This window comes from Platalea leucorodia, assembly GCF_965183815.1.
Source record: "Platalea leucorodia genome assembly, chromosome: 31".
Taxonomy (NCBI): Eukaryota; Metazoa; Chordata; class Aves; order Pelecaniformes; family Threskiornithidae; genus Platalea; species Platalea leucorodia.
In genome coordinates this window covers 941,580-965,066 of record NC_138853.1, presented here as the reverse complement: position 1 = coordinate 965,066, position 23,487 = coordinate 941,580, and the positions used below count along the sequence as shown (strand labels likewise).

Sequence of the window (23,487 nt, the reverse complement as noted above, 5' to 3'; positions counted from 1 at the left end):
GCGACAACCCATACCCAAGGCCTCTTCCTGCATGGACCTACCAGGTCCTTAGGGAAAGGGATTCCCACAACCAGCGTGCCAACCAGGTGCCTTCTGCTGGCCCATCAGGGTTGCTGGCAGATGTGAACCAAAAAGCACATAACCCAGCCACCAGTCAAGGGCTGACCTATCAGCTACTTCCGAAAGAAGTGACCTCACAGTCCCTTTTCCCAGACACGTTCCTGCTGCTGGCCTATCACCTCCAAAGACAGAATTGACCTCACAGCCCCCTTCACAGCCTTGTGCCTCCTGCTGGCCCATGAGATCCTGAGGCACAGCTGACCACACCATAACATTCCCACCCATCTCCTCCCTGTGGCCTGTGGGCTGACCAGATCCAGGTCACCTCACATTCCTTCTCAAACACCTTGAGACTGCTCCAGGGCCTCATGATCCCTGGCCTGCCTTCAAGGGGCCAAACAGCTTAAGTTCAGGTTAAGAAGGGGTTGAAGGTGAGGGAGTCAGAGCACAGGAATGAAGGCTTTGGGAGTTAGGTGTTCAGGGCAGGGCTTAGGGCTTAGAGCTCGACTTTCAGTGCTGGGATTAGGCAAAGTCTTAGGGGGAGGGTTTGGTGTCCTTCTGAGGGTGCCTGGTTAGTATTAAGGCTGTGGGCTAGCTTCGTGGCTGAGGGTGTTGTTTAGGGCTGGGGTGAGGGCAAGGATTTAGGCTAGCATTTTAATGCTAAGGATAAAGGCTAGGGGCTGGCGTAAGCAATAGGGTAAGAGTAAGGGTAAGGAGTTAAGGGTCTGGGATTTGTCTTAGATGGAAGGTTTGAGGTGAGGGATAGGCTAAGCTCAATTAGGTCAGTAAGAGTGGATTACTGCCAGGGTGGGGAGTGGCATTTAGGGGTAGGGTTAGGGCTTAAGGTTACTGGTTAGAGATAGTGTAAGGGCCAAACATGAATGTTTTCACAGTCTGTGTTTTCACAGCAACATCATCATAACCCCTTTTACTTCTTCTTTAGTGTTTGTTGGCCAAGCCTCTCTTCCTTCCCCCAAATCTCCCATCTCTCTTGCCCAGGCTCCTCCTGACCTCCCCAAATGTGTCATCTTGCTGGGGGCAGCTTTCTGATGACCTTTGTGGCCTCAGAGTAGCTCTCTCCCTGCAGCTGATCAGTCAGAAGTGACCTCAGAGCCAGGATGCCACGGGACACATTGTGCTGCTGTGCTTGAGAGGCCTCTTCACAGCCTACCCAGCAGCACTGGAGGAAGGTGATGCCCTGCACCATCCCAGAGGTAGCCTGCTTGCAAACCAGCTCAGGCACCAGAAGGGTTGCTGGATTACCTTTCCCACATGGGTGCCTCAGTTACCCCAGAGTACCCTGGATGCAGTGGCAACCTCTGTACGGACAACTGAATCAAGCCCAGAATGTAAATTTTAGAAACATTTGAAACCTATGCAGAAAACATCTCTGTAATAGCTGAAAAAATTCTTCCTTTCCAGCATTGCTAGACTTTTAATGACTTTTTATGAAATTTTGCTGATCACTGAGGGATGCTGCTAGTATCTGGCTCCTCGGAGGACTTGGTACCAGTGATGGCATTTGGTCCTGAGTCTCCAGCCAACTTCCCACCCCACCGCATCATCCACTTCTTCAGTCCAGATCAGGACACCCAGGTCAAATGCAGTCAAATGCACCCAGGTCAAATGCAAAAGAAGGCTTTGGGGACACCATTGGAACAGCCTTCCCACACCTACCAGGAGGTGATCCGGAAGAGTCAGGCTCTTCACTGTTGTGCATGATGGGATGATGAGGGCCAATGATCAAGGAGGTTTCCCAGAGAGGAGGTGCCATCTCCATCTTTGGTGGGTTTGAAGCCCAACGTGAATAAAGTCCTGTGCAACCTGGTGTGACCCCGTGGGTGACCCTGCTGTCAGCAGGAGGTTGGACTGGAAACCTCCGGAGGTCACTTGCATCCTGAACGATTCTGTGTTTCCAGCCACCACGGCTTTTCTCTTGAGGATTTGAAGGAAAGCACTCAGGTTCCCCATGACCATGGAAGACAGTCAGGCATAACTATGGTCAGAGCAAGTGCAGCTTTCTTGTCCCACTCCAATCAGTCTGTTGCAGGTAAAGGGCTGCTTGGCAGGTACCCCTGAACAGCCCTGGCCATGTCCTTGCCTTCACCTTGTATTTTCTTTTTCCCTCTTTTGCCCCTCCCAAGTTCTTCCCTTTGATCATGCTCAAGTCCTCCCATACAAATAGTCCACCTCTGGTTACCCTTCCCTCATCAGCTATGGTTTGTCTTGCTTTGTGCCCTCATGTGGTGTTTCTGGGATGCTCACCGCAGTAATACCTATTTCGGCCAGCAATTTCATTTAATTAGTATGTTGTCATCAAGGCAGGCTCAGACTGGGCTGGATGAGGAGCAACCTCAAAGAAAAGGGCCTGGGCATTACAAGGGATGCCATAGCAGCCAGTGGTGGTGCTAAACAGTGCAGGCCCTGAGCCCAGCAGGAGGAGGCAAAAATGGCCATGCAGCAAAAGTCACCCATAAACCTGTGGTGAGTGGAGAGTGCTGCAAGTGGCCAAATAGGGAGGCTCACTCCAGTGACTGAAAGCTCCCTCCAGTCCCATTCCCTAACACATTGCCCTGAGCCCTACTGCCCTCAGCCCATGGAGAACAGCACAGCAGCACAGACTCACGGGGGCAATGGTTTATCCTGTTCCTGACCTCAGCTTTGAAAGAAGAGCCCAACCTCCAGACACCAGCACTGAGGAAATCCCCTTTTATTACAGAGATGTGATATGGGAGGCCAGCTGTGCCATCGGGCCAGACACACGTGCTTTGGGTCAGACAGACTGGGTTCATGCCTCTGGAGAAGCGGACTGCATGCAGACATTCCTGGAGAAACACAGTTATCACAAATAAAATGCCCAAAGCACAGGAGGTTCCCCAGATACATTGGAAATCACTTGGAAAGAGACACGGGCAGCTTATTGCTGCTGAAAGACTACGGATTGAATGAGCTTCTTCACTGCGTCTTTGAGCTCCTGGTTCCTCATGCCGTAGATGAGGGGGTTCACTGCTGGAGGTACCACAGAATACAAAACAGCCACCATCAGATCCAAGCATGGGGAGGAGATGGAGGGGGGCTTCAGGTAGGCAAACATGGCAGTGCTGATAAACAGGAGACCACGGCCAGGTGAGGGAGGCACATGGAAAAGGTTTTGTGGCGTCCCTGCTCAGAGGGGATCCTCAGCACAGCCCTGAAGATCTGCACATAGGACAGCACAATGAAAACAAAGCACATGAAGACCATAAAGACAGCAAGAACAAGAAGCCCAATCTCCCTGCGGTAGGAGTGTGAGCAGGAGAGCTTGAGGATCTGGGGAATTTCACAGAAGAACTGGTCCACAGCATTGCCATGGCAGATGGGTATGGAAAAGGTATTGGCCGTGTGCAGGAGAGCATTGAGAGACGCACTGCCCCAGGCAGCTGCTGCCATGTGGACACAAGCTCTGCTGCTCAAGAGGGTCCCGTAGTGCAGGGGTTTGCAGATGGCAACATAGCGGTCATAGGCCATGCTGGTGAGAAGGTAACACTCTGCTACTACCAACAAGGCAAACAGAAAGATCTGGGCAGCACATCCCGTGTAGGAGATGTCCCTGGTGTTCCAGAGGGAATTGGCCATGGTTTTGGGGACAGTGGTGGAGATGAAGCCCAGGTCAAGAACAGAGAGGTTGAGGAGGAAGAAGTACATGGGCGTGTGGAGGTGGTGGTCACAGGCTACAGTGGTGATGATGAGGCCATTGCCCAGGAGGGCAGCCAGGTAGATGCCCAGGAAGAGCCAGAAGTGCAAGAGCTGCAGCTCCCGCCTGTCTGTGAATGCCAGGAGGAGGAACTGGGTGATGGAGCTTTTGTTGGATGGTTGCTGCCTCTGGGCATGGGGTCCTGTTCGTACAGGAACAGTCAATGAAGGGGACATTTCTCTGAGCAAAATCAAAGCTTTCTTTTAGACCCTCACTCTGACACACTGCCCCATCACACACCCACCCCATTCCTTTTCCAGGAGACCTTCCTTCAGCTCTGTGGCTGCAGCCCTGGCTGATTGTGCTGTGAGGAGCAGGGCCTCTGCCCACTGGCTGCTGAGGACTCAGCCCTGCTCTGCAGCAGTGAGATCGTGGGAATGGTGGGGCAGGGGCCAGTCCTGGTGTTCAACTTTCTCAGACGAAACTGCTCCTAATGCAGAAGGGCCTGTCAGCATCTGCATTCCCATGCTAAGGAACGGGGATGGCAGGAGGCACTTTGGGAGGTTTGGGGTTTTTAATGCTCCACCCCCATCTCACCTGGGCAGTTTTCTTGGATTTCAGAAAACGTCAGCATTTCTGCTGCACTCAGGGAGAGCAGAGCAAGTCCTGGGAAGCAAAAGGACAAGGACTGCCAAGTGTCCTAACGATACCATCTGATTAAGGGAAAAACAGCTTATTCTCCAGCCCCATAGACCGTATTGCTCAAAGCCCCACAGTTGAGATGAAAACTGGGACACTTGTTCCCATGGACACAAATGCATGAAAGGACCCACAAGATCAGTGTGTGACTCTGCAGCTGAAACTCCACCTCCTCAGAGAGCCTGGCAGCAAGAACAAGATAACAATAGCAATAACACAGACCAGTGGAGAAACAAGGCAAAACACAGTGAGGATGTGGCTGAGAGAGGCCAGAGCAGAGGCATTGGGGCACTCAGACGGCGTTCCCCTTCCCCAGCTGTGCACGCCACCTCCCAGACACCACCATTGCCGGGCAGCTGCTCTCAGCCCCTGTGCTCTGCAGAGGGAACTGGGCCCGTGGCTGGAGAGCTGCACCACGGCTCTGCTGGAGCTCTGGCTGCAGAGGAGGTGGTTCACGCATTGGAGCCCCCAGCCCTGAGGGCAGAGGCTTTGGTGGGTGGGAGGGGAGGCAAAGGGGGCTTGCTCAGAGGAAGGGGTCTGCATTGGAGGGGATCATACGGAGGTTTCTGAATTCTCCCTCCCACAACATTTCTGGTTTTAGTTTCCTCTGATTCCCTGATCACATCTCTGCTGCCTGAAGATCCTCACCCTGGGAGGTGTTTCCCTGTCCCATGGCTTTTCCCTGTCAGCAATCACAGACCCCATCCCAACCTCTGTGCACTCCCCTTGGCCCTCCAGAAACCTGCCTGTTTGCAGGGCACTGGCTGGGCACATGTTCCTGTTTGCAGGTGGAAAAGGGCAGGTGAGAAGAACCCTGATGGGTCCAGCAGAGGTGATGCTGGTGCTGTCCATAGCCAGAGCAGTGGCTGAGGGCACTTTAGGAGTCTCCTATCAAGCTTACTGATAACTCGGTCAGCAGTCTCAGCGGCTTCTTCAAAGCTGACTGCTCCTTTTCCATTTATTCTTTTCCACTACACCACCACCCAAAATAGGAAACTGAAAACAGAAATTCAGGAAATCTTCATTATCTTTATGGCAATCCCTGCCAGGACCTTCTCCTTGAGACATCCCTTAGGAAATATTCTGGGGGGGAACTGGAGCTGTGAGCAGCCCTGACCCATGCAGCAGTCTCTTGACAGCAGCAGGACCCTGCCCTACCAGGGGTCCCTTCTTCCACCCACAGATGCTCCCCACAGCGCCGTTGGGAGCTCCCCGGGCAGGCTGAGCACTGACCCTCGCACACAGACCGCTGGGGCACAGGGACCCTGCTCTGAAGGACAGCCCTGGGCATCCCTGGCTGTGCCTCTGGCTTTAACACCCTTGCAGTCATCCCCGGAGGAAGGCAGCCATCATGCCCTGTTCCCCTGATGGTGCAGCAGGGAAAACCTGCTCTGGAATGTGCCTTCCTCCTCTGCAGTAGAGAAGCTGTGAGAATCCTCCTTGAAGATCCCACAGACTGTGGGATGTAGCAGCTTTTGGAGATCCCTCCAGCAATTGCAGCTTCACTCCCCTGCTTCTAGGGACTTACCATGTCAAGGGCTGTGAAGATTCCTCCCACAGTGAGCTCTCAGTGTCCTCGCACCCCAGGCTGCATTTAACCTCTCTCTTCCTGGCTTCTCTCCCCTCGGTGCCTGCAGGCAGTGCCCTCAGCCCTGCTGCCCTTTGCAGAGGAGCTGCTCCTGGGCAGAGCTGTCTCTCTGCAGTGCTGCCCACTTGCCATCAGCTCCCTCCATCCCAGGAGCCCAGCCCAGCTCAGCAGCAGAGGCCCAGCCCAAGGCAGCACTTTCTCTGCCCCTCTGGGCTCCCTCCAGGTGTCCCTGGGGCTCCAGGGGAACCTGCTGGGAAACAGGCTGAAGGCATCACTCATGTTCCCTCCCTCAGCTGAGGGGAGACAATTATTCCCAGCACTGCCATTTCTCCTATCAGGAAAAGATTTGGGCATGGGAATCACCTTTCCTTGTCCCATCATTAGACAAGACACCTAGACAGTGACATCAAAATTTACACTTTCTGAAAGAAGGGATTCACAGAGTCAATCGAGGCATCTCAATCAGGATCTGTAGTCCTGGTGGTGGAAAGGGACTCAGCTCCCACCCATAACTGCCACAAACCCAGCGGAGGTGGTATTCCTCTTGCCTCATTTCAGCTGTGCAGAACATAGGTACCTGTATGTGAGCGGCCTGTCTCAGCTCCCATGCTCATCATTGGAGAGGGATGCAAGGAGTGAGATGCAAATGTCTGGTGACATTTGAGGTGCCAGGGGTGGTCCAAGACATGGGCAGGGAACTGTAAACTGAAATGGAGCAGCTCATACAGACAGGGCAGGATCTGGGGGCATCCTCTTGGAGGTTGTTGAGAATTTTCTTTGGCCTTCTGAAATGAGAGCTGATGCCCAGAAGAAGGGCAGTTGAACTTATTATGTTCAGGGCAGCTTACAGAGTTATTCGTCTGAACAATTGGAGTGATGTGCCATAGGGAGAGCTCAGTCTCCCTCTTCTCCTTCCGCTGTAGTTACTAGATCTCCACTAACGACATTGCCAGTTGTCTCAGGTTCAGCCCCACATTGCCTAACAGAATTTAGGGCAGCGACGCAATTTCCTGTTCAAATCCAGGCCCACAGAGCTACAGGAGATGCCAGGGCTTGCAGGAAGAGCAGAGGACCTCCAGGAAAGCAATTCCCATTCAGGGCGTGTGTGTGACAGACACCCCATATGGCATCGCAGGGAGTGCGATTTGGTGTCTGTGTGCCAGTGACCGATGCCATCCGTCAGAGGTATCAGCCATCAGATGCCATCAGAGAGGCAAAGTCTGCTCCTCCTCTACCCAGCAGCTGCAGGCATTGTGTGAACACAAAGCACATCACACTGGGATCTTTTCTCACACCCATGATGACAGAGTCAAAGAACAGACCGCTCATTTGCACAATGTGCCTGGATACGTCTTGTCTTCAAGGACAGCATCCTTCAAGCACAGCAATGATCCGTACAAAAACTCTATTGAACCTGGAAAGGGAATGCAACAGGAACCAAGATGAGCTGTTGCTACATCAGCAACGCTTAAAGAGGAAACAGAGAGAATGGGGGACCACTGCTGAATTTAGTAAGAGTAGGTGTAGATAGATCTATGTCCTCCTTGCCTCAGTTTCCACCAGCAAGGTCTCCCAGGCCTTTGAGCTTTGAGGCAGGACTCTGGAAAGGAACAGCCACTGGTAGATGGGGATCAAGCCAGGGTTCCTTTGGCAAACCACACCCTTACCAGTCCGTGGGACTGGAGAGGTTGTACCCAAGGGTGCTGGTCAGCAAGGTCAGCTCATGTGGATGACTGAGCACGGCCACCCCCAGCAGTGGGCATTCCCCATCTGCCAGCCTGAGGCATGCACACAAGATGGAAATGTCCGTATCATCCCTGACTGGCACAGGAGGGACCTTCCTTCCTGCTGTATTCCCAGGACAATCCTCCTCCTCTTCCTCTTTCACCTGCAGACATCCACTGCTTTCCATTTCTGGTTTCAGACACGGTTGTAAGGATTTGCTAACACCATCAGCCATCAGCCTGTTTCTCCCTGACATTCCCCTGACCCCCTGTCCCAGACCTACACATGGCCAATCACTGCTGCTCAGGGCCACTCACTCTTCAGAAGAGGCCTTGAGCTTCCTGGATCTTCCTGGTGAATATTACAATCCTCCTAGCTCCCTCCAGAGCTCATGGTGAGCTTTCTTGGCAATAACTGGGCCTTTATGACCATCACTTATGAAACTGTTGTCTTGTTATGACCTTCTGGGCAGAGAGTGTAGTCACAGAAAAGCACAAAATCAATTAAAATGGACGCTGAGTGAATTTCCAGTAAGCTCCCCCCATGGCTGTGGCTTCCTGGCAAGGAATCTGGCCTGAGAAGGGGATCCAGCCTCTGCCACTCTCTGGAGAGGGAAACCAACAGTGTCCATGCCAGCAGGGGACACAAACAATGACTTTTGCAAAACCACCCTTCATCTGAACCGCTTCAAACCTGTGGACTGGGGATCATGCTGTCTATTGCAAATACCGATCCCACTGGAATTGCCCAGAGATGTATGCAAGATTTGCTTTTGCCTTTCTCCAGTCCTGATGACCTTCCAAAACGTATCAAAGTAGTACTGCTATGACATTGGCCTGGTCCCTCAACAGCCTTGGATTCATCCCATCTGGTCCAGTGGACTACTAAGGGTTGAGGTTACCGAAGTAACTCCTGACTTGGTCCCCATCCATGGCTGGGTTTCTGGGGTTCTGCCTCTTAGGCACATGGAACTGGGAGACCTTGCTGGTGAAGACAAAGGCCAAGAGTACCTCACACCTATCTACACCTACTCTTAGCAAATTCAGCAGTGGCCACACATAAGCTTCATTTCTTCTTTCACTGTTCCTGAACTAGTACCAGCTCATCATTGTGCCCTTCAACTCCCTTGCAAATGTCAGCTCTATGGGAACTCTGGCTTTTCTCAAACCAACCGTATTTCTGAATTCCTCCTTTGTTTTCATCCTAGCATCCACCTCTTGGACGCTTCCTTTTTTCTGTGGGGCTTCCCCAGGAGTTTCCTGTTTCCCCAAGCTTCTCTCCTGATAGCTGCTTTTTTTCCTGACTATTGGTATGCACAGCCTGGTACTTGAAAGACACTGTCCTTGAAGACCAGCTGTACTGAGCTCTGCTGCCCTTCTGACCAACCTGGCAGCTGTGCTATAAAGCCCTGTGTCGCAAGCTGTGTCCCAAGACCCTCCAGAAACCTCCAGGACTGTTTGTGTGCTGGTGTGGTCCCACTCCAGTGAATGCCAGGGTAATTAAAGTCCACAAGGGGATTTTCATGGGTTCTTTATCTCCCACAACAATGACACCCTTACCAGCCTCTCCTCTGACCCTCACCCACAAGGGCTCACCCAACTTGTTTGTCCCATAGAGGAGCTCCACACACCTAAGCAGCTCCTTCACAACTAAGGGCAACCCCCTCCTGACCTTTCTGGCGTCCTGATCATCCTGTACCCACCCATCACAGCACCCCAGTGGTGTGAGCTGTCCCAACAGGCCTCAGTTGTTAGCCCCTTCAAGTGGAATGAAGAGATTGCACACACAGCTCCAGTTCCTCCTGTCTGTGCCCCAGACGGAGGGCATTGGTGCACGTCTGGGCTGCAGTAGCTCAGCTTTGGCACATTTGGCTTGAGAGCAGACTTGCAACAGGAAGATTTGCTGCCAAGCACCCAAGACCTTGTATGTGCAAAGGCTTTGCTTCAGAGCAGAGACATGCAGGAGGGGATGGCAGATGGCAATGTAAAGAAGATATGAGGTGCCAACAAAGAAGGCAATCCCTGCTCTCCCCACGGCCAGAGAGAAACAGAGCTGGGCTGTGCAGTGTGAGCAGGAGAGGGGTTTGCTATCATCTGTTGTGTCTGTGCAGCCCTGAGGGCCTGTAGTGGAGCTGAAGCTGATCTCAGGAAGGAAGAGGTGATGTTGAGAGTGTCCTTGGCTGTAGATATCCTGTGATACCGGCACAATGAAAATCATTGGCCTGATCCATGATTGTGACATCGAGGGGATGGTTAAAGGATGGGGGAGTGAAGAAGAAGCAGAGTTTGGGAGGGAATGCCCATGAGTGGAGACCCTGGTGTGATGTGCTTGGTATTCATGCACTGCCAGGCATCTCCTGGAACGAGAAGGGAACAACCTTGCGTCAGAGCAGCGGTGCGCTTCAGTCATTGACCCAAAGGCACTGAATCTGCCTGAGATGCCCTGGGGGATGCCTGTCCCACAACTAGTCTGAATGGGGGTGGGGTTCCTGTACAGGACCGGTGCTGTCCATCTCAGCTGCAGAGCCCTGGCATCTCCCGTAGCACTACAGGCATGTATTTGTAAATTAAATTAAGATTCAGCTTCCTTGAATTAGCTTAGACAATTGGAGTGCAAGGGAGGCACTTGACAAAACTGACATTATACTCGAAGGACACGTAGAAAATGCAGTTGATGGTGAAGAGAAACAGAGCTCTCCCTATGCTGCATGACTCCATTTGGTCAGCTGAACACCTCTAGAGGCTGCCCTGTACGTAAGAAATATCTACAGGTTGAGTTGTCCTAAATATGGGCACCTGCTGTCATTCCACCTGGCCAATTTAATTTCCCATTGGCCTCCAAGAAGATGCCCCCAGATGCTGCCCTGTCTCTGGGAACTGCTCCCTTGGAGCTTGCAGTCTCCTGCACACATCTTGGACAACCTCCTGAACCCCAGATGTCACCAGGTGTTTGTGTCTGAACAGCTCACTCCTTGCCTCCATCTCCATTAGCCCCATGGGAGCTGAGACAAGGAGCTCACATGCAGGTGCCCATTTTGTGCCCACCGGAACTGAGGCAAGAGGAATCCCAGCTTCTGTGGGTCTGTGGTCTGCATAGGAGTGAGCTGAGAGCCCTTCCAGCCCCAGGACTACAGCCCCAGGATGAGATACCTCACTTGACCCTGGTGAATCCCTTCCCTCAGCAGGGGTAAAGGAAATCCCTCCCTGTGACTGTCTGGGTGTCCTGTCTAATGCTGAGACAAGGCAAGGTGATTATAGGACCTAAACCTGACTCTGGAAAGAGTAGAAAGAAGTTTCTCTCCCCGGCTGAGGGAGGGAACATGAGTGATGACTTCAGCCTGTTTCACAGCAGGTTCCCCTGCAGCCCCAGGGACACCTGGAGGGAGCCCAGAGGGGCAGAGAAAGTGCTGCCTTGGGCTGGGCCTCTGCTGCTGAGCTGGGCTGGGCTCCTGGGATGGAGGGAGCTGCTGGCAAGTGGGCAGCGCTGCAGAGAAACAGCTCTGCCCAGGAGCAGCTCCTCTGCAAAGGGCAGCAGGCTGAGGGCACTGCCTGCAGGCACCGAGAGGAGAGGAGCGAGGCAGAGAGAGTTTAAAGGCAGCCCGGAGTGGAAGGATGCTGAGAACTCACCGGGAGAGAAATCTTCACAGACAGTAAGTCTCTGGCTGTGGGGCACTGTGTCTGCAGATCCTGGTGGGATCTCCTAAAGCTGGCGTGTGGCACAGGCTGCGAGATACATAAGTACAACTCTCAGAGATTCTCTGGTGTACAGGAGGAGGATGTGCTCGAGAGCAGAGATTCCCTGCTGCACCATCAGAGGGACAGAACAGGACAGCTGTCTTCTCCCAGGGATGGCTGCAGGGGTGTGAAGGTGGGTATGCAGCCAGGGGTGCCCAGGGCTGTCCTTCCGAGCAGGGTCCCTGCACCCCAGGGGGCTGTGTGCTGGGGCAGGGAGACTTTGCCGCCTGCCAGGGTCAGCACTCAGCCTGTCCGAAGAATTCACCATGGTGCTGCAGGGAGAATCTGTGGGCGGAAGGAGCAGCCCCCAGCAGGGCAGGGCCCTTCTGCTGTTGAGAGGGTGCTGCATGGGTCAGGGCGGCTCACAGGTCCACATCACCCCCAGAATATTTCCAAGGGGATATCTCAAAGGAGAAGATCAAGGCAGGGATTACTAGAAAGATAAGGAGCTTTCCTGAGTGTGTCTTTAGAGTTTCCTGTTCCAGGGGGATTGGGAGAGGGAGAGAAAACGATAAATGGAGAAGGAACTCTGAAGTTTCAATAAGTCACTGAGACTCCTGAACTGTGATTTTGAGTGATCAGTAGGTCTGTCAGAAGCCACGTAACGTGCCCTCAGCCACTGCTCTGCCTATGGACAGCACCAGCATCACCTCTGCTGGACCCATCAGGGTTCTTCTCACCTGCCCTTTTCCACCTGCAAACAGGAACATGCACCCAGCCAGTGCCCTGCAAACAGGCAGGTTTCTGGAGGGTCAGGGTGAGTGCACAGAGGTTGGGATGGGGTCTGTGAGCACTGACAGGGAAAAGCCATGGGACAGGGAAACACCTCCCAGGGTGAGGATCTCCAGGCAGCAGGGAGATGATCTGGGAATGAGACAAAATTAAAACCAGAAATGCTGTGGGAGGGAGAATTCAGAAACCTCCGTTTGATCCCCTCCAATGCAGACCCCTTCCTCTGAGCAAGTCCCCTTGCCTCCTCTCCCACCCACCAAAGCCTCTGCCCTCTGGGCTGGGGGCTCCAAGGCGTGAACCACCTCCTCTGCAGCCAGAGCTCCAGCAGAGCCGTGGTGCAGCTCTGCAGCCACGGGCCCAGTTCCCTCTGCAGAGCACAGGGGCTGAGAGCAGCTGCCCGGCAATGGTGGTGTCTGGGAGGTGGCGTGCACAGCTGGGGAAGGGGAACACTGTCTGAGTGCCCCAATGCCTCTGCCCTGGCCTCTCTAAGCTCACTGTATTTTCCCTTGTTTCTCCACTTGTCTGTGTGAGTGCTATTGTTATCTTGTTCTTGCTTCCAGGCTCTCTGAGGAGGTGGAGTTTCAGCTGCAAAGTTACACACTGATCTTGTGGGTCCTTACATGCAGGTGTGTCCATGGGAACACATGTCCCAGCTTTCATCTCACCTGTGAGGCTGTGGGCAGTGCAGTCTGTGGGGCTGGGGTATGAGCTGAATCTCCCTTAATCAGATGCCATCATTAGGACACTTGGCCATCTCCTCAAGGATTCCTTCCAAGCTGTGAGCTTCCCTCCAGGATTCAAACCTGTCCTATAACAACTTTGTGTTATCTGGAAGCCCAATGGGGAACCGCAGAGATGCTACGACAGCAAAAATGCTGATGGTTTGTGCAAAGAGCCATGTGCGTCCTCGGCTAAAAGTGGGGTGCTGAGACCTGAAGAAAGGGTGAGATATTTAGTGGTCTGCAGTGGATTCCTCTGCTCACAGCAGTGCTTGGTGGCTTTTTAGGGTAATATGGGAGTGTGATCACCCTCCAGCTCAGAAAGGTGCAAGCCCAGGGCAGCTGGGAGCCAGACGGAGGGACAGACCAGCTCCCCTCACTCTGCACTAAGCCACAGGCACTCCTCTTGCCTCGCAGGACTCCCTCTGCTCTCTCTGAGTGCAGCACAAATGCTGAGGCTTTCTGACATCCAAGAACACTCCCCAGGGTGGGAGGGGAGCAGGAGCTGTCAAAAACCCAAACCTCTCAACCTGCCTTCTGCAATCTCAGTTCCTTATCACTGGGAGTGCAGATGCTGACAGCCCCTTGTGCACTAGGAGCCCTTTCATGAGACAAGGTTGAACACCAGGACTGGCCCCTGCCCCCACTCTTCCCATGAACCCACTGCTGCAGAGCAGGGCTGACCTCTCGGCAGCCAGCAGGCAGAGGCCCTGCTCCTCACAGCGCATTCAGCCAGCACCAACCAGGGCTGCAGCCACAGAGCTGAAGGAAGGTCTCCTAGAAAAGGAAAAGGGTGTCTGTGTGTATGAGAAATGGCTTTTATTTTGCTCAGAGAAATCTCCCCTGTCTTGTCACTTTCTTTTCCTCCTATGACAGTGCTCATGCCCAGAGGCAGCAGATGCCCAACCGCAGCTCCATCACCCAGTTCCTCCTCCTGGCATTTGCAGACAAGCGGGAGCTGCAGCTCTTGCACTTCTGGCTCTTCCTGGGCATCTACCTGGCTGCCCTCCTGGGCAACGGACTCATCATCACCACCGTAGCCTGCAACCACCACCTCCACACGCCCATGTACTTCTTCCTCCTCAACCTCTCCCTCCTCGACCTGGGCTCCATCTCTACCACTGTCCCCAAATCCATGGCCAATTCCCTCTGGGACACCAGGGCCATTTCCTACGCAGGATGTGCTGCACAGCTCTTCCTGTTTTTCTTTTTGATTTCAGCAGAGTTTTGTCTCCTCACCATCATGGCCTATGACCGCTACGTGGCCATCTGCAAACCCCTGCACTACGGGACCCTCCTGGGCAGCAGAGCTTGTGTCCACATGGCAGCAGCTGCCTGGGGCACTGGGTTCCTCTATGCTCTCCTGCACACTGTGAATACATTGACAATCCCCCTCTGCCGAGGCAACGTTGTGGACCAGTTCTTCTGTGAAATTCCCCACATCCTCAAGCTCTCCTGCTCAGATGCCTACCTCAGGGAGGTTGGGCTTATTGTGGTCAGTATCTTAGTAATATTCAGCTGTTTCGTTTTTATTGTGCTGTCCTATGTGCAGATCTTCAGGGCCGTGCTGAGGATTCCCTCACAGCAGGGACGCCACAAAGCCTTTTCCACGTGCCTCCCTCACCTGGCCGTGGTCTCCCTGTTTGTCAGCACTGGCATGTTTGCCTACCTGAAGCCCCCCTCCATCTCTTCCCCATCCCTGGACTTTGTGGTGGCAGTTCTGTACTCGGTGGTGCCTCCAGCAGTGAACCCCCTCATCTACAGCATGAGGAACCAGCAGCTCAGGGGTGCAGTGTGGAAACTGATAAGTCGATGTTTTTCTGGAGCAATAAACTTCCCATCATCTTCTGCCTAGCAGCTGGTCATGGTTTAATTGTGATAATTTTGTTATCCCCTTCCTACTTCACTGGTTCCTTTTGTTTTCTGACAAAGTGGTTGTGTAAATGAGAAGCTCTGCTCTCTGTGTATTTAAACATAATAAAGGGCTATTCAATGACTTTTTTTTTTTTTTTTTTCCTGATATCCTTCCCCCAAGGCTTTTTTGGAGCTGCAGGGACAGTTCCTGTGTGCATGGGTGGAGCAGAAAAGAGTCCCGTTATGGCAGCAGTGCCAGGGAGCAGCAGCGCTTAGTCTTTCAGAGCTGGTCTCTTGCCACTTCCACACTCTCTTCCTGATCCCTTGCGTTGGTGTAAGGCTGGAGTACTCTGGCAGCTTGGTCACAGTCGTGCTGTGTGGTCGTCCTGTGACCGCAGGCAGGGACAGGAAATGGGCACTTCTGTGACAGAGCTGGCCTCCATAACAGCATTTCCATAAAGCAGGGTGACCTCCTCAAGGCAGTGCCTGAAGGCTTAGGTCTTCTTTCAGAGTTGCTGTCAAGAACAAGCTCAAGACAGTGCCCTGAAAACACCAGTGAACAAGTGAAGCGTGTGAGTGTGCAGAGCTGGGGCACACAGCAGTGTCCCTCGCACAGCCAGGCCTCCAGGGACAGACTGGAAGGACCAGCAGAGCAGGGTCTGGTCTGTGCCTGTGTTTGCCTGACACCCTGGGCAAGGTGCCCCAGGGCAATGGCCACAGACCAGCCCCTTGCAACCACCATTCCCAGCAGTGGCCTCTCACTCCAGCTCAGAGAGGTTCTTTTTTCCCTCCATGGAAGGACACCAAAGGAGTAGGTCAGCAGTCCATGTTTGCATTGTACAGAGGAGACTTCAGCATGCACACCGTGTGTGTGTGTGGAGATGAATCCGAGTGAGCCCAAATGCCATCAGCTGTTCCCAGAGGTGCCATGAAGGCCAGTGGGACAGACAGTGCCTCGAGGTCACTTCACTTTGAGAGTAATGTCCCCTGGGAAACTTCCTGAATGCAGCACTGGGATGTGCTTCCGTGAACTGAGGTCCCTGTGTCCATTCCTCATGCCGAGGGGCATCTCAGAGAGGTGCAGAGCAGGGCGATATACAGCGCAGGGCTGAGGTGCCTCCCAGCCCCTGGCAGTGGCAACAGGAGGCCAGAGAGCCATTATTCCTGCTGCAGTGCCCTGCCTCCGCACGTGCAAGGGAAGGACTCGTGCCTCTGAACACCCCTGTGTGTAGGAGGAGTGCATGAGGCCAGCTGAGATATGGGCACCTCACAGGGCCCTGCCATTTCTGTCTGTGACTCCAGCAACAAACCCCACTGGCCCACTGAGACTCATCTCCCCCACCTCGGACAGGCTCATTGCAAATGCTCCTGTCTGGTCTCGTCACCCTTTCTGGATTGTGCCCTCAAAGGTGCCAGAGCCATCAGAGAGGTTCTGGGGTCCTTGGAAAAGGCAGACACCAAACCTTTCTTCAAGAAGTGCAAGAAGGAGGAGTGGGAGAATTACAGGCTGGTCAACGTCACCTCAGTCCCTGGGAAGGGGATGGGCCAAATACTGCTGCATCCATTTCCAGGTACTTGAAGGACAAGAAAGGCATTGCCGAACCTGTGTGAGTAGGGGAAAGAAGGGGATGTTTTGTTCCTGGACCTTAGCAAGGGTTTTGACATGGTTTCCCATAGTCTCTTTATAGCCGGATTGGTGATATCTGGACTGAAGAAGGGGGTGATGTAGTGGGTAGGAAGGTGGCTGGTGGATCCAGCCCAAATGTCAGCAGTGGTAGAGTCCTGCTGGTGGCCACTTCCTAGTGGCATCCCTCAGTGCAAGCACTGGGGCCAACACTCTGGAGTGTCTTCATTAAAAACCTGGATAATGTGCCAGAGTGCCTTTTCAGCTCCTTTGTGGATGATGCCAAACTGGGCAGAGCCCTTGAGCAACCTTATCTGGTTCACCGTGCCTTGAGTAGGATAGCTGAATAAGGTGATGTTCAGGGGTCTCTTCCAAGCTGAGTTATTCTAGGATTCAATGACTCTTTTCCTTGGAGAGCTTTTTGAAGACAGAAAAGACAGAGGACGAAGGAAAAAAGAGAGAAGCTGAAGTAGAGGTATAAAATGCACCAGTATAAATGCAGCAGTTCCTCCGAGGAACATTTCTCTACTCAAATTGTTTATAGGAAAGCCATTAGATAAATTTGGTGAAACAAGCTTACTTCTGTCTGCTCACATACTGAGCCACAAGGAGGATGATGGCTAGTATCATGAGGTCAATTGTGTCTCAGGACCTCATAATCCAGTAGGAAGCCAATGGCTGTGAAGGGGGCTGTAAGGTCATTTCTGCTTCTGGAGGTGAGAGGCCAACAGCAGGAATGTGTCTGGGAAAGGCACTGTGAGGTCACTTCTTCCTGAAACCGCCGATAGGTCAGCCCTTGACTCATGGCTGGGATGTGTGCTTCTAAATTCACCTCTGCCAGTGTCTCTGACAGGCCAGCAGAAGGCACCTGGTTGACACACTGGCTGGGAGACCCCCTCTGCTGAAGGACCTAGGCTCAGTGCAGGAAGGGGGCTTGTATTTTGGCTGTCCTGTCTCTTCTGCCTGAGTACAGGTTGGGACAGCAGCAAGCACGCAGCTCCGTGATGTCTATCCAAGAAGCAGAAAGGCTCGCAGCCTTGGAAGATCATGGTGAGGTTACTTCTGTCTGGTCAGATGAAGGACTACAAGAAGGCTTATGGTTTTCAATGCCTGTTTGAAGGGTTATTGGTTATTTCCCAGATGGTGGAGCTTTCCTTGGAGGTAAGAAAGAGCAGGAGAGAGAAACACTGCCGCACAGTGCAGCTTGGATGGTGGAGATTGGACATGAGGAGGAAAAAATGTCACTCAGAGGGTAGTGCTGTGGTACATGAAGTCCTCCAGAAGGAGTATGTGGTCAGCCCATCTCCTCGTGTTTCAAGGAACAGAGTGTGAGGGTGGACAGCTGTCAGTGAATGTATGGAAATGCCAGGGTGAGAGCAAGGTGAAGAAGCGAGATGGGTGTCTGCAGCCTGCAGGGCAAAAGAAGCAGCTGTGGCACAGCGTAGGACAAGCTGTGGTGGAGATGGCAAAGAGTGGTGGCAAGGCTGGAAGTGGCCAAGAGAACCCAAGGCTGTTCCCTTTAACTATGGCAATCATCTCTGCCACCAAGGCCTATGAGGAGACATGTTGTCCTAAGGCACTGGGGGGGCCTCATTGCCTCCTTGCACACCCCCAGTAAGGCTGGGAGCTGTCGTAGCCTTGTCCTGCACTCAGCATCACCCCCCCACATCCCACTGCCCTCAGAGCCCTGAGCAATGCGTGAGGGACAGGACCTGCCTTCCCCGGGCCTGGGAGTCAGAGCTTGGCCTTTCTGCTTCATAAAACAAAGCCAGGGTTTGCTCAGCATCTGAGCTGCCTGCACATTCCCTTTGCCTGCCTGCAATCATGACCTCCAATTCTCTGCTCTAACGAGTCCCTGGGGAGGCTTTGTCAGTAATGGCCCTCAGTGGGGCTTATTAATACTTGAAGGTACTTTGGGTTTTGCTTTTGATGCTGACTCATGGAGAGGTCTGTGCAATCTCTTTTCAGTACCTGAAGTTCAAGGACTCAGCACCAAATACACTATGGGGCTCGTTAAAATACAAAAAGCCCTAATAATGTATTTCTCTTCCTGTAATTTTCTTCAAGTCTTCAAGACTTGTACAAATAATGGGACCTGTTTCCTAGCGTAGTCATGGGGAAAGATTTCAAAGAGCTTGTAATAAAAATGAAGTTTGCTTTTAAAGGGTGTATTTTATTACTTTTCAGTTTAGAGAAGAGGTGACTGCAGCATTCTCCAATAGATATTGCTGCAGGGTGTCTCCTCTGGAGGTCTGGACTGGTAGGAGAAGCTGTCCCTTGAGCTCTGACAACCTCCCACCTCACCTCCCCAACCCCACCATTTCTCTCCTTGCCCACCTGGGACTTTTCCTTACAGCAGACTTCTCCACTGATCTCTGCAGCTGGATGGTACAGCTCCTTTGCACCATCTCCCCCCTGCTCTCCTTAGAGACCTGGCTGCACACAGGCACAGGAGGGTTTTTCCTATTTGCAAGCAAGGGAAAAGTCAAGCATGGTCAAGTTCCATAAAGAAAACCGACTCTGCAAGCATCTGCTAAGTCCAAGCTGCCTCTAATGAGGTTGCCTTTCTACAGGGGATAATCTTAGGAGAACTATTTCAGGTAGGTAGATCCATAGAAGAGAGATATAAACATAATTAAAGAGTTGGCTAAGGAGACAATTAGACTGCTGAAAGAGAGGCAAACTTTTAAGTCCCTGATGTCAAAGCAGCAACTGGATGGGTGCGAGGAATCTGAATGAACAAAGAGTAAGGGGAGCAGAACACTGGAGATTAAGGGAAAGGACCTTTGTCTAGGCAGTCTGCATCTGAAAAGATGACGTTAGAAATGGTTCTTCTATCAAGAGAGGTGAAAAGATATGAAAGATAAAAATTAAATTTATACAAATCATTTTAATTTCTTTTAATAATTTAAATTTAATTGTAATTTAAATTTCAGTTCCATACATGGTATAACTGGCAGAATAGTGGTAATGAAGTGACACTGGAAGATTGATATTTCTTTGGAATATCCCTTTTCAAAGGTCATGGGATTGGTAGAGGTCTCTTGGGAGTGAGGACAAGCCAATGCTGCACCCATCTTTGAAGAGGCCAAAAGTGCAGCCCCGGGAACCCCAGGCTGTACAAGCTCACTTGGGGGAGGAGTGAGCCTTCCCATGAGTGCTCTTGGGGGACATTGCTGGGCACCTCAAAGAGCAGAAGGTGTCCAAATGCAGTCAGCATGGATTAGCCAAGGGTAAATCCTGCCTCACCAACCTGATGGCCTTCCTGATGAAGGAACTGCTTTTATGCACGAGGGGACAACAGTGGATGTCCTTTACCTCCACTTCAGCAAGACTTTTGGCATGGTCTCCCTCAATATCCTGGTACCCACGTTAGGCTATTATAGCCTGGCACAACCTGGTAGCAAAGGCAGCCAGCAGAGTCCTGGAGTCTCACCAAAAGAGCAACGGCAGTGATTTTCTCCCCCTGCTCATCGCTCCGTAGACCCCCTGCACACAACCGTGTCCATTTTTGGGCCCCCACAGGGGAAGGGGAGGAGGGAGGGAGTGCCTGTGGGGCTGCTGGGCTCTTGGCCAGAGATCACCACCACAGCGAGGGAGGTGTTGATAACTGGCAGCAAGTTGAGTGGACAGTCATCGAGCTGCTCAAGGGCTGGAGCAGTTGCCTGGGAGGAGAAAGTGGAGGAAAGGGCCTTGTTGAACCTGCAGAAGGGAAGGCCTTGGGAACCTCATCGTGACCTGCCAGTCCCCATGGGGAGGTTTTCAGGAACATGAAACCGGTCTTGTACCCATATTGCTTGGCAGGAGAATAATAGGCAATAGTCAGATGTTGAAATGAGGAAGTTTCTGGCCAGAGATAAGGCAATGAGATATCTGCAGAGCATGGGGTGCTTTGAGCCATAAACAGAATGTAAACCAATCCTCTGACTTGGGATCTCATTCAATGGAAATTTTCAATATTTTTCATGACAAGGCGATAAGCAGCTGATCTAGCTGGAGCTGTCTGGGAACGGGCTTGCCTGAGAGTCCAGCTGCGGCAAGAGCTGTGGATTTTGGTGTGAAATGAGTGTCAGTAGGAAATGAGTTTCCATTGTATTAATAATGGCAATGGGGTTAAGTATGACTGAGCCCCAGAGGAGGATGGGGGTGACCATGCAGCAAAGGTCCCTCCTGAGGGCTGGGCTGTATGGCCAGAGATGGAAATGGCCAGTGTGTGGGACTGGTCTGCGACAATTTTCCAGCGTCCTGGCCCTGGGGGTCCTCAAGCAGCTTCTGCAGCTCTCCACTCTCCCTTCCCTGTGCCTGCTGAGTCCCCACTGACTCCCACGGCACTGCAGAGTCCTTCTTCGTGGATACATCAATTTAGAGCTTTACTTTTGGAGGACTTTTTACCCTTGATGACATTTCACCTTCTGAGTCTGCATTCATTCCAGCCCCACCTGAGTTATGTGATGAATCCCCATCGTCTCCTGACCCCTCCAAATTCATTTCCAGAGAGTCTGGTACATGCCATCAGTCCTGTCAGACATGAAGCAACCTGAGGTAATAATGAGGAGCTGATGGACCATCTCCACTGCCATTGAACACCAAGAAGAGAGCCTTTAAATCAGAACTTTTGATCCAATGGAACCCAGTGTTACCATGCGCTTAACCCCAAAACCAGTGAGAACACAAGGAGAACAGAAATTTTAAAAGGCCAATTCCTTGGACATTTTCTTGGAAGCAACCTTGGAGGAAGAGCCCAGCCTTCAGTCACTGCACCCAGGAGATCACCTTTAACAGAAGAGCTGCAATCTGACAGGCCACATTTGACACAGTATTGTGCAAGGGTCAGACACAACAGGATCAAACCTCCACAAAAGGAGGATAAACCCAGAAAATTATCTCTCCATAGAATTATCACGAGTGAAAAAAACAGACTCTTTGTCTGGGAAACATGTAGAGGAGCAGAGGCAGGTTATTGTCATTGAAACAGTACCCATTGGATCAGTTTCCATAAGGCGCCCTTGAGCTCCCGGTTCCTCATGCTGTAGGTGAGGGGGTTCACTGCTGGAGGCACCACCGAGTATAGCACTGCCACCACCAGATCCAAGGATGGGGAGGAGATGGAGTGGGGCTTCAGGTAGGCAAACGTGCCAGAAGTGACATACAGAGAGACCACAGCCAAGTGAGGGAGGCACGTGGAAAAGGCTATGTGCCTTTTCTGCTCAGAGGGAAACCTCAGTACAGCCTTGAAGATCTGCACATAAGATAGCACAATGAACACAAAACATCCAAAGTCCACAAAGTCACTAACCGCAAGAAGCCCAATCTCCCTGAGGTAGGCATCTGAGCAGGAGAGCTTGAGGATGTGGGGGATTTCACAGAAGAACTGGTCCACAGCATTACCATGGCAGAGGGGTAGTGAAAATGTATTGGCAGTGTGCAGCACAGCATAGAGGAACCCAGTGCCCCAGGCAGCTGCTGCCATGTGGACACAAGCTCTGCTGCCCAGGAGGGTCCCGTAGTGCAGGGGTTTGCAGATGGCCACGTAGCGGTCATAGGCCATGATGGTGAGGAGACAGAACTCTGCTGAAATCAAAAATACAAACAGAAAGATTTGGAAAGCACATCCTGCGTAGGAGATGTCCCTGGTGTCCCAGAGGGAATTGGCCATGGATTTGGGGACAGTGGTGGAGATGGAGCCTAAGTCAAGAACAGAGAGGTTGAGGAGGAAGAAGTACATGGGGGTGTGGAGGCGGTGGTTGCAGGCTACGGTGGTGATGATGAGTCTGTTGCCCAGGAGGGCAGCCAGGTAGATGCCCAGGAAGAGCCAGAAGTGCAAGAGCTGCAGCTCCTGCTTGTCTGCAAATGCCAGGAGGAGGAACTCAGTGATGGAGCTGCGGTTGGGCATGTGCTGCCTCTGGGCATGGAGGACTATACTAGAGGAAAAAGACAGCGAAAAGTTAGGAGAGATTTCTCTGAGCAAAATAAAAGACATTTCTCATAGAACCCCTCCTCCCAAAATGTCTCTCTCTCCATTCAGGAAGGTCTTTGGCAGGTCCCTTTCATAAGCTCTGGTTGGTGCTGGCTGAGGGTGCCCCAGGGAGCAGGAGGCTCTGCTGTGGGCTCTGCAGGGGTCAGTCCTGCCCTACAGCAACAGGTAAATAGGAACTCAGGGCGACTGCACATTAAATCCACTCGTGATATCACAGATGTTTTCAGCATTGTCACTTCAAAATCACTCTACTGCAGAGCAGAAAAAATGCGAATTTTGTTTTCATAGAATCATAGAATCGTTAAGGTTGGAAAAGACCCTTTAGATCATTGAGTCTAACCGTTAACCTAGTGCTGTCAAGTCCACCACTAAACCATGTCCCGAAGCACCACATCTACCCATCTTTTAAATACCTCCAGGGATGGAGACTAAACCACTTCCCTGGGCAGCCTGTTCCAAAGCCTGACTACCCTTTCGGTGAAAAAGTTTTTCCTAATACCCAACCTAAATCTGCTGTGGCACAGCTTGAGGCCGTTTCCTATCATCCTACCACTTGTTACTTGGGAGAAGAGACCGACCCCCACCTCGCTACAACCTCCTTTCAGGTAGTTGTAGAGAGCAAGGTCTCCCCTCAGCCTCCTCTTCTCCAGGCTGAGCACCCCCAGCTCCCTCAGCCACTCCTCATAAGACTTGTGCTCCAGACCCTTCACCAACTTCGTTGCCCTTCTTTGGACACGCTCCAGCACCTCGATGTCCTTCTTGTAGTGAGGGGCCCAACACTGCACACAGGGTTTGAGATGCGACCTCACCAGTGCCGAGTACAGGGCACTACCATCTCCCTGGTCCTGCTGGCCACACTATTCCTGAAACAAGCCAGGATGCCATTGGCCCTCTTGGCCATGTGAGCACACTGCTGCCTCATATTCAGGCAGCTGTTGACCAACACCCCCAGGTCCTTTTCTGCCAGGCAGCTCTCCAGCCACTCTTCCCCAAGCCTGTAGCATTGCATGGTGTTGTTGTGACCCAAGTGCAAGACCCAAGTGCAGAGCGAGGACAGCCGCTCTGTCCATCAGCCCTGCTCTCAGCTGCCCTGTGCTGGCAG

General features: G+C 52.3%; 2 protein-coding genes and 1 pseudogene across 3 annotated transcripts; 1 reads left to right on the top strand and 2 right to left on the bottom strand.

Moving 5' to 3' along the window:
• Window positions 1-2,977: 2,977 nt before the first annotated feature.
• On the bottom strand, window positions 2,978-3,969 carry LOC309601311 (olfactory receptor 14A16-like; annotated as a pseudogene). The gene has a single exon. The product of its transcript is annotated as an olfactory receptor 14A16-like (transcript).
• Window positions 3,970-13,828: 9,859 nt separating this feature from the next.
• LOC309601310 (olfactory receptor 14C36-like) lies at window positions 13,829-14,785 on the top strand (the record flags this gene model as incomplete). The annotated part of the gene is made up of 1 exon (XM_082334255.1): window positions 13,829-14,785. The coding sequence occupies one exon, from the start codon at window positions 13,829-13,831 to the stop codon at window positions 14,783-14,785; it is 957 nt and encodes a 318-aa protein (XP_082190381.1).
• A 6,586-nt stretch (window positions 14,786-21,371) lies between these two features.
• Window positions 21,372-22,301, bottom strand: LOC309601309 (olfactory receptor 14C36-like; the record flags this gene model as incomplete). The annotated part of the gene is made up of 1 exon (XM_082334254.1): window positions 21,372-22,301. The coding sequence occupies one exon, from the start codon at window positions 22,299-22,301 to the stop codon at window positions 21,372-21,374; it is 930 nt and encodes a 309-aa protein (XP_082190380.1).
• Window positions 22,302-23,487: the final 1,186 nt, after the last annotated feature.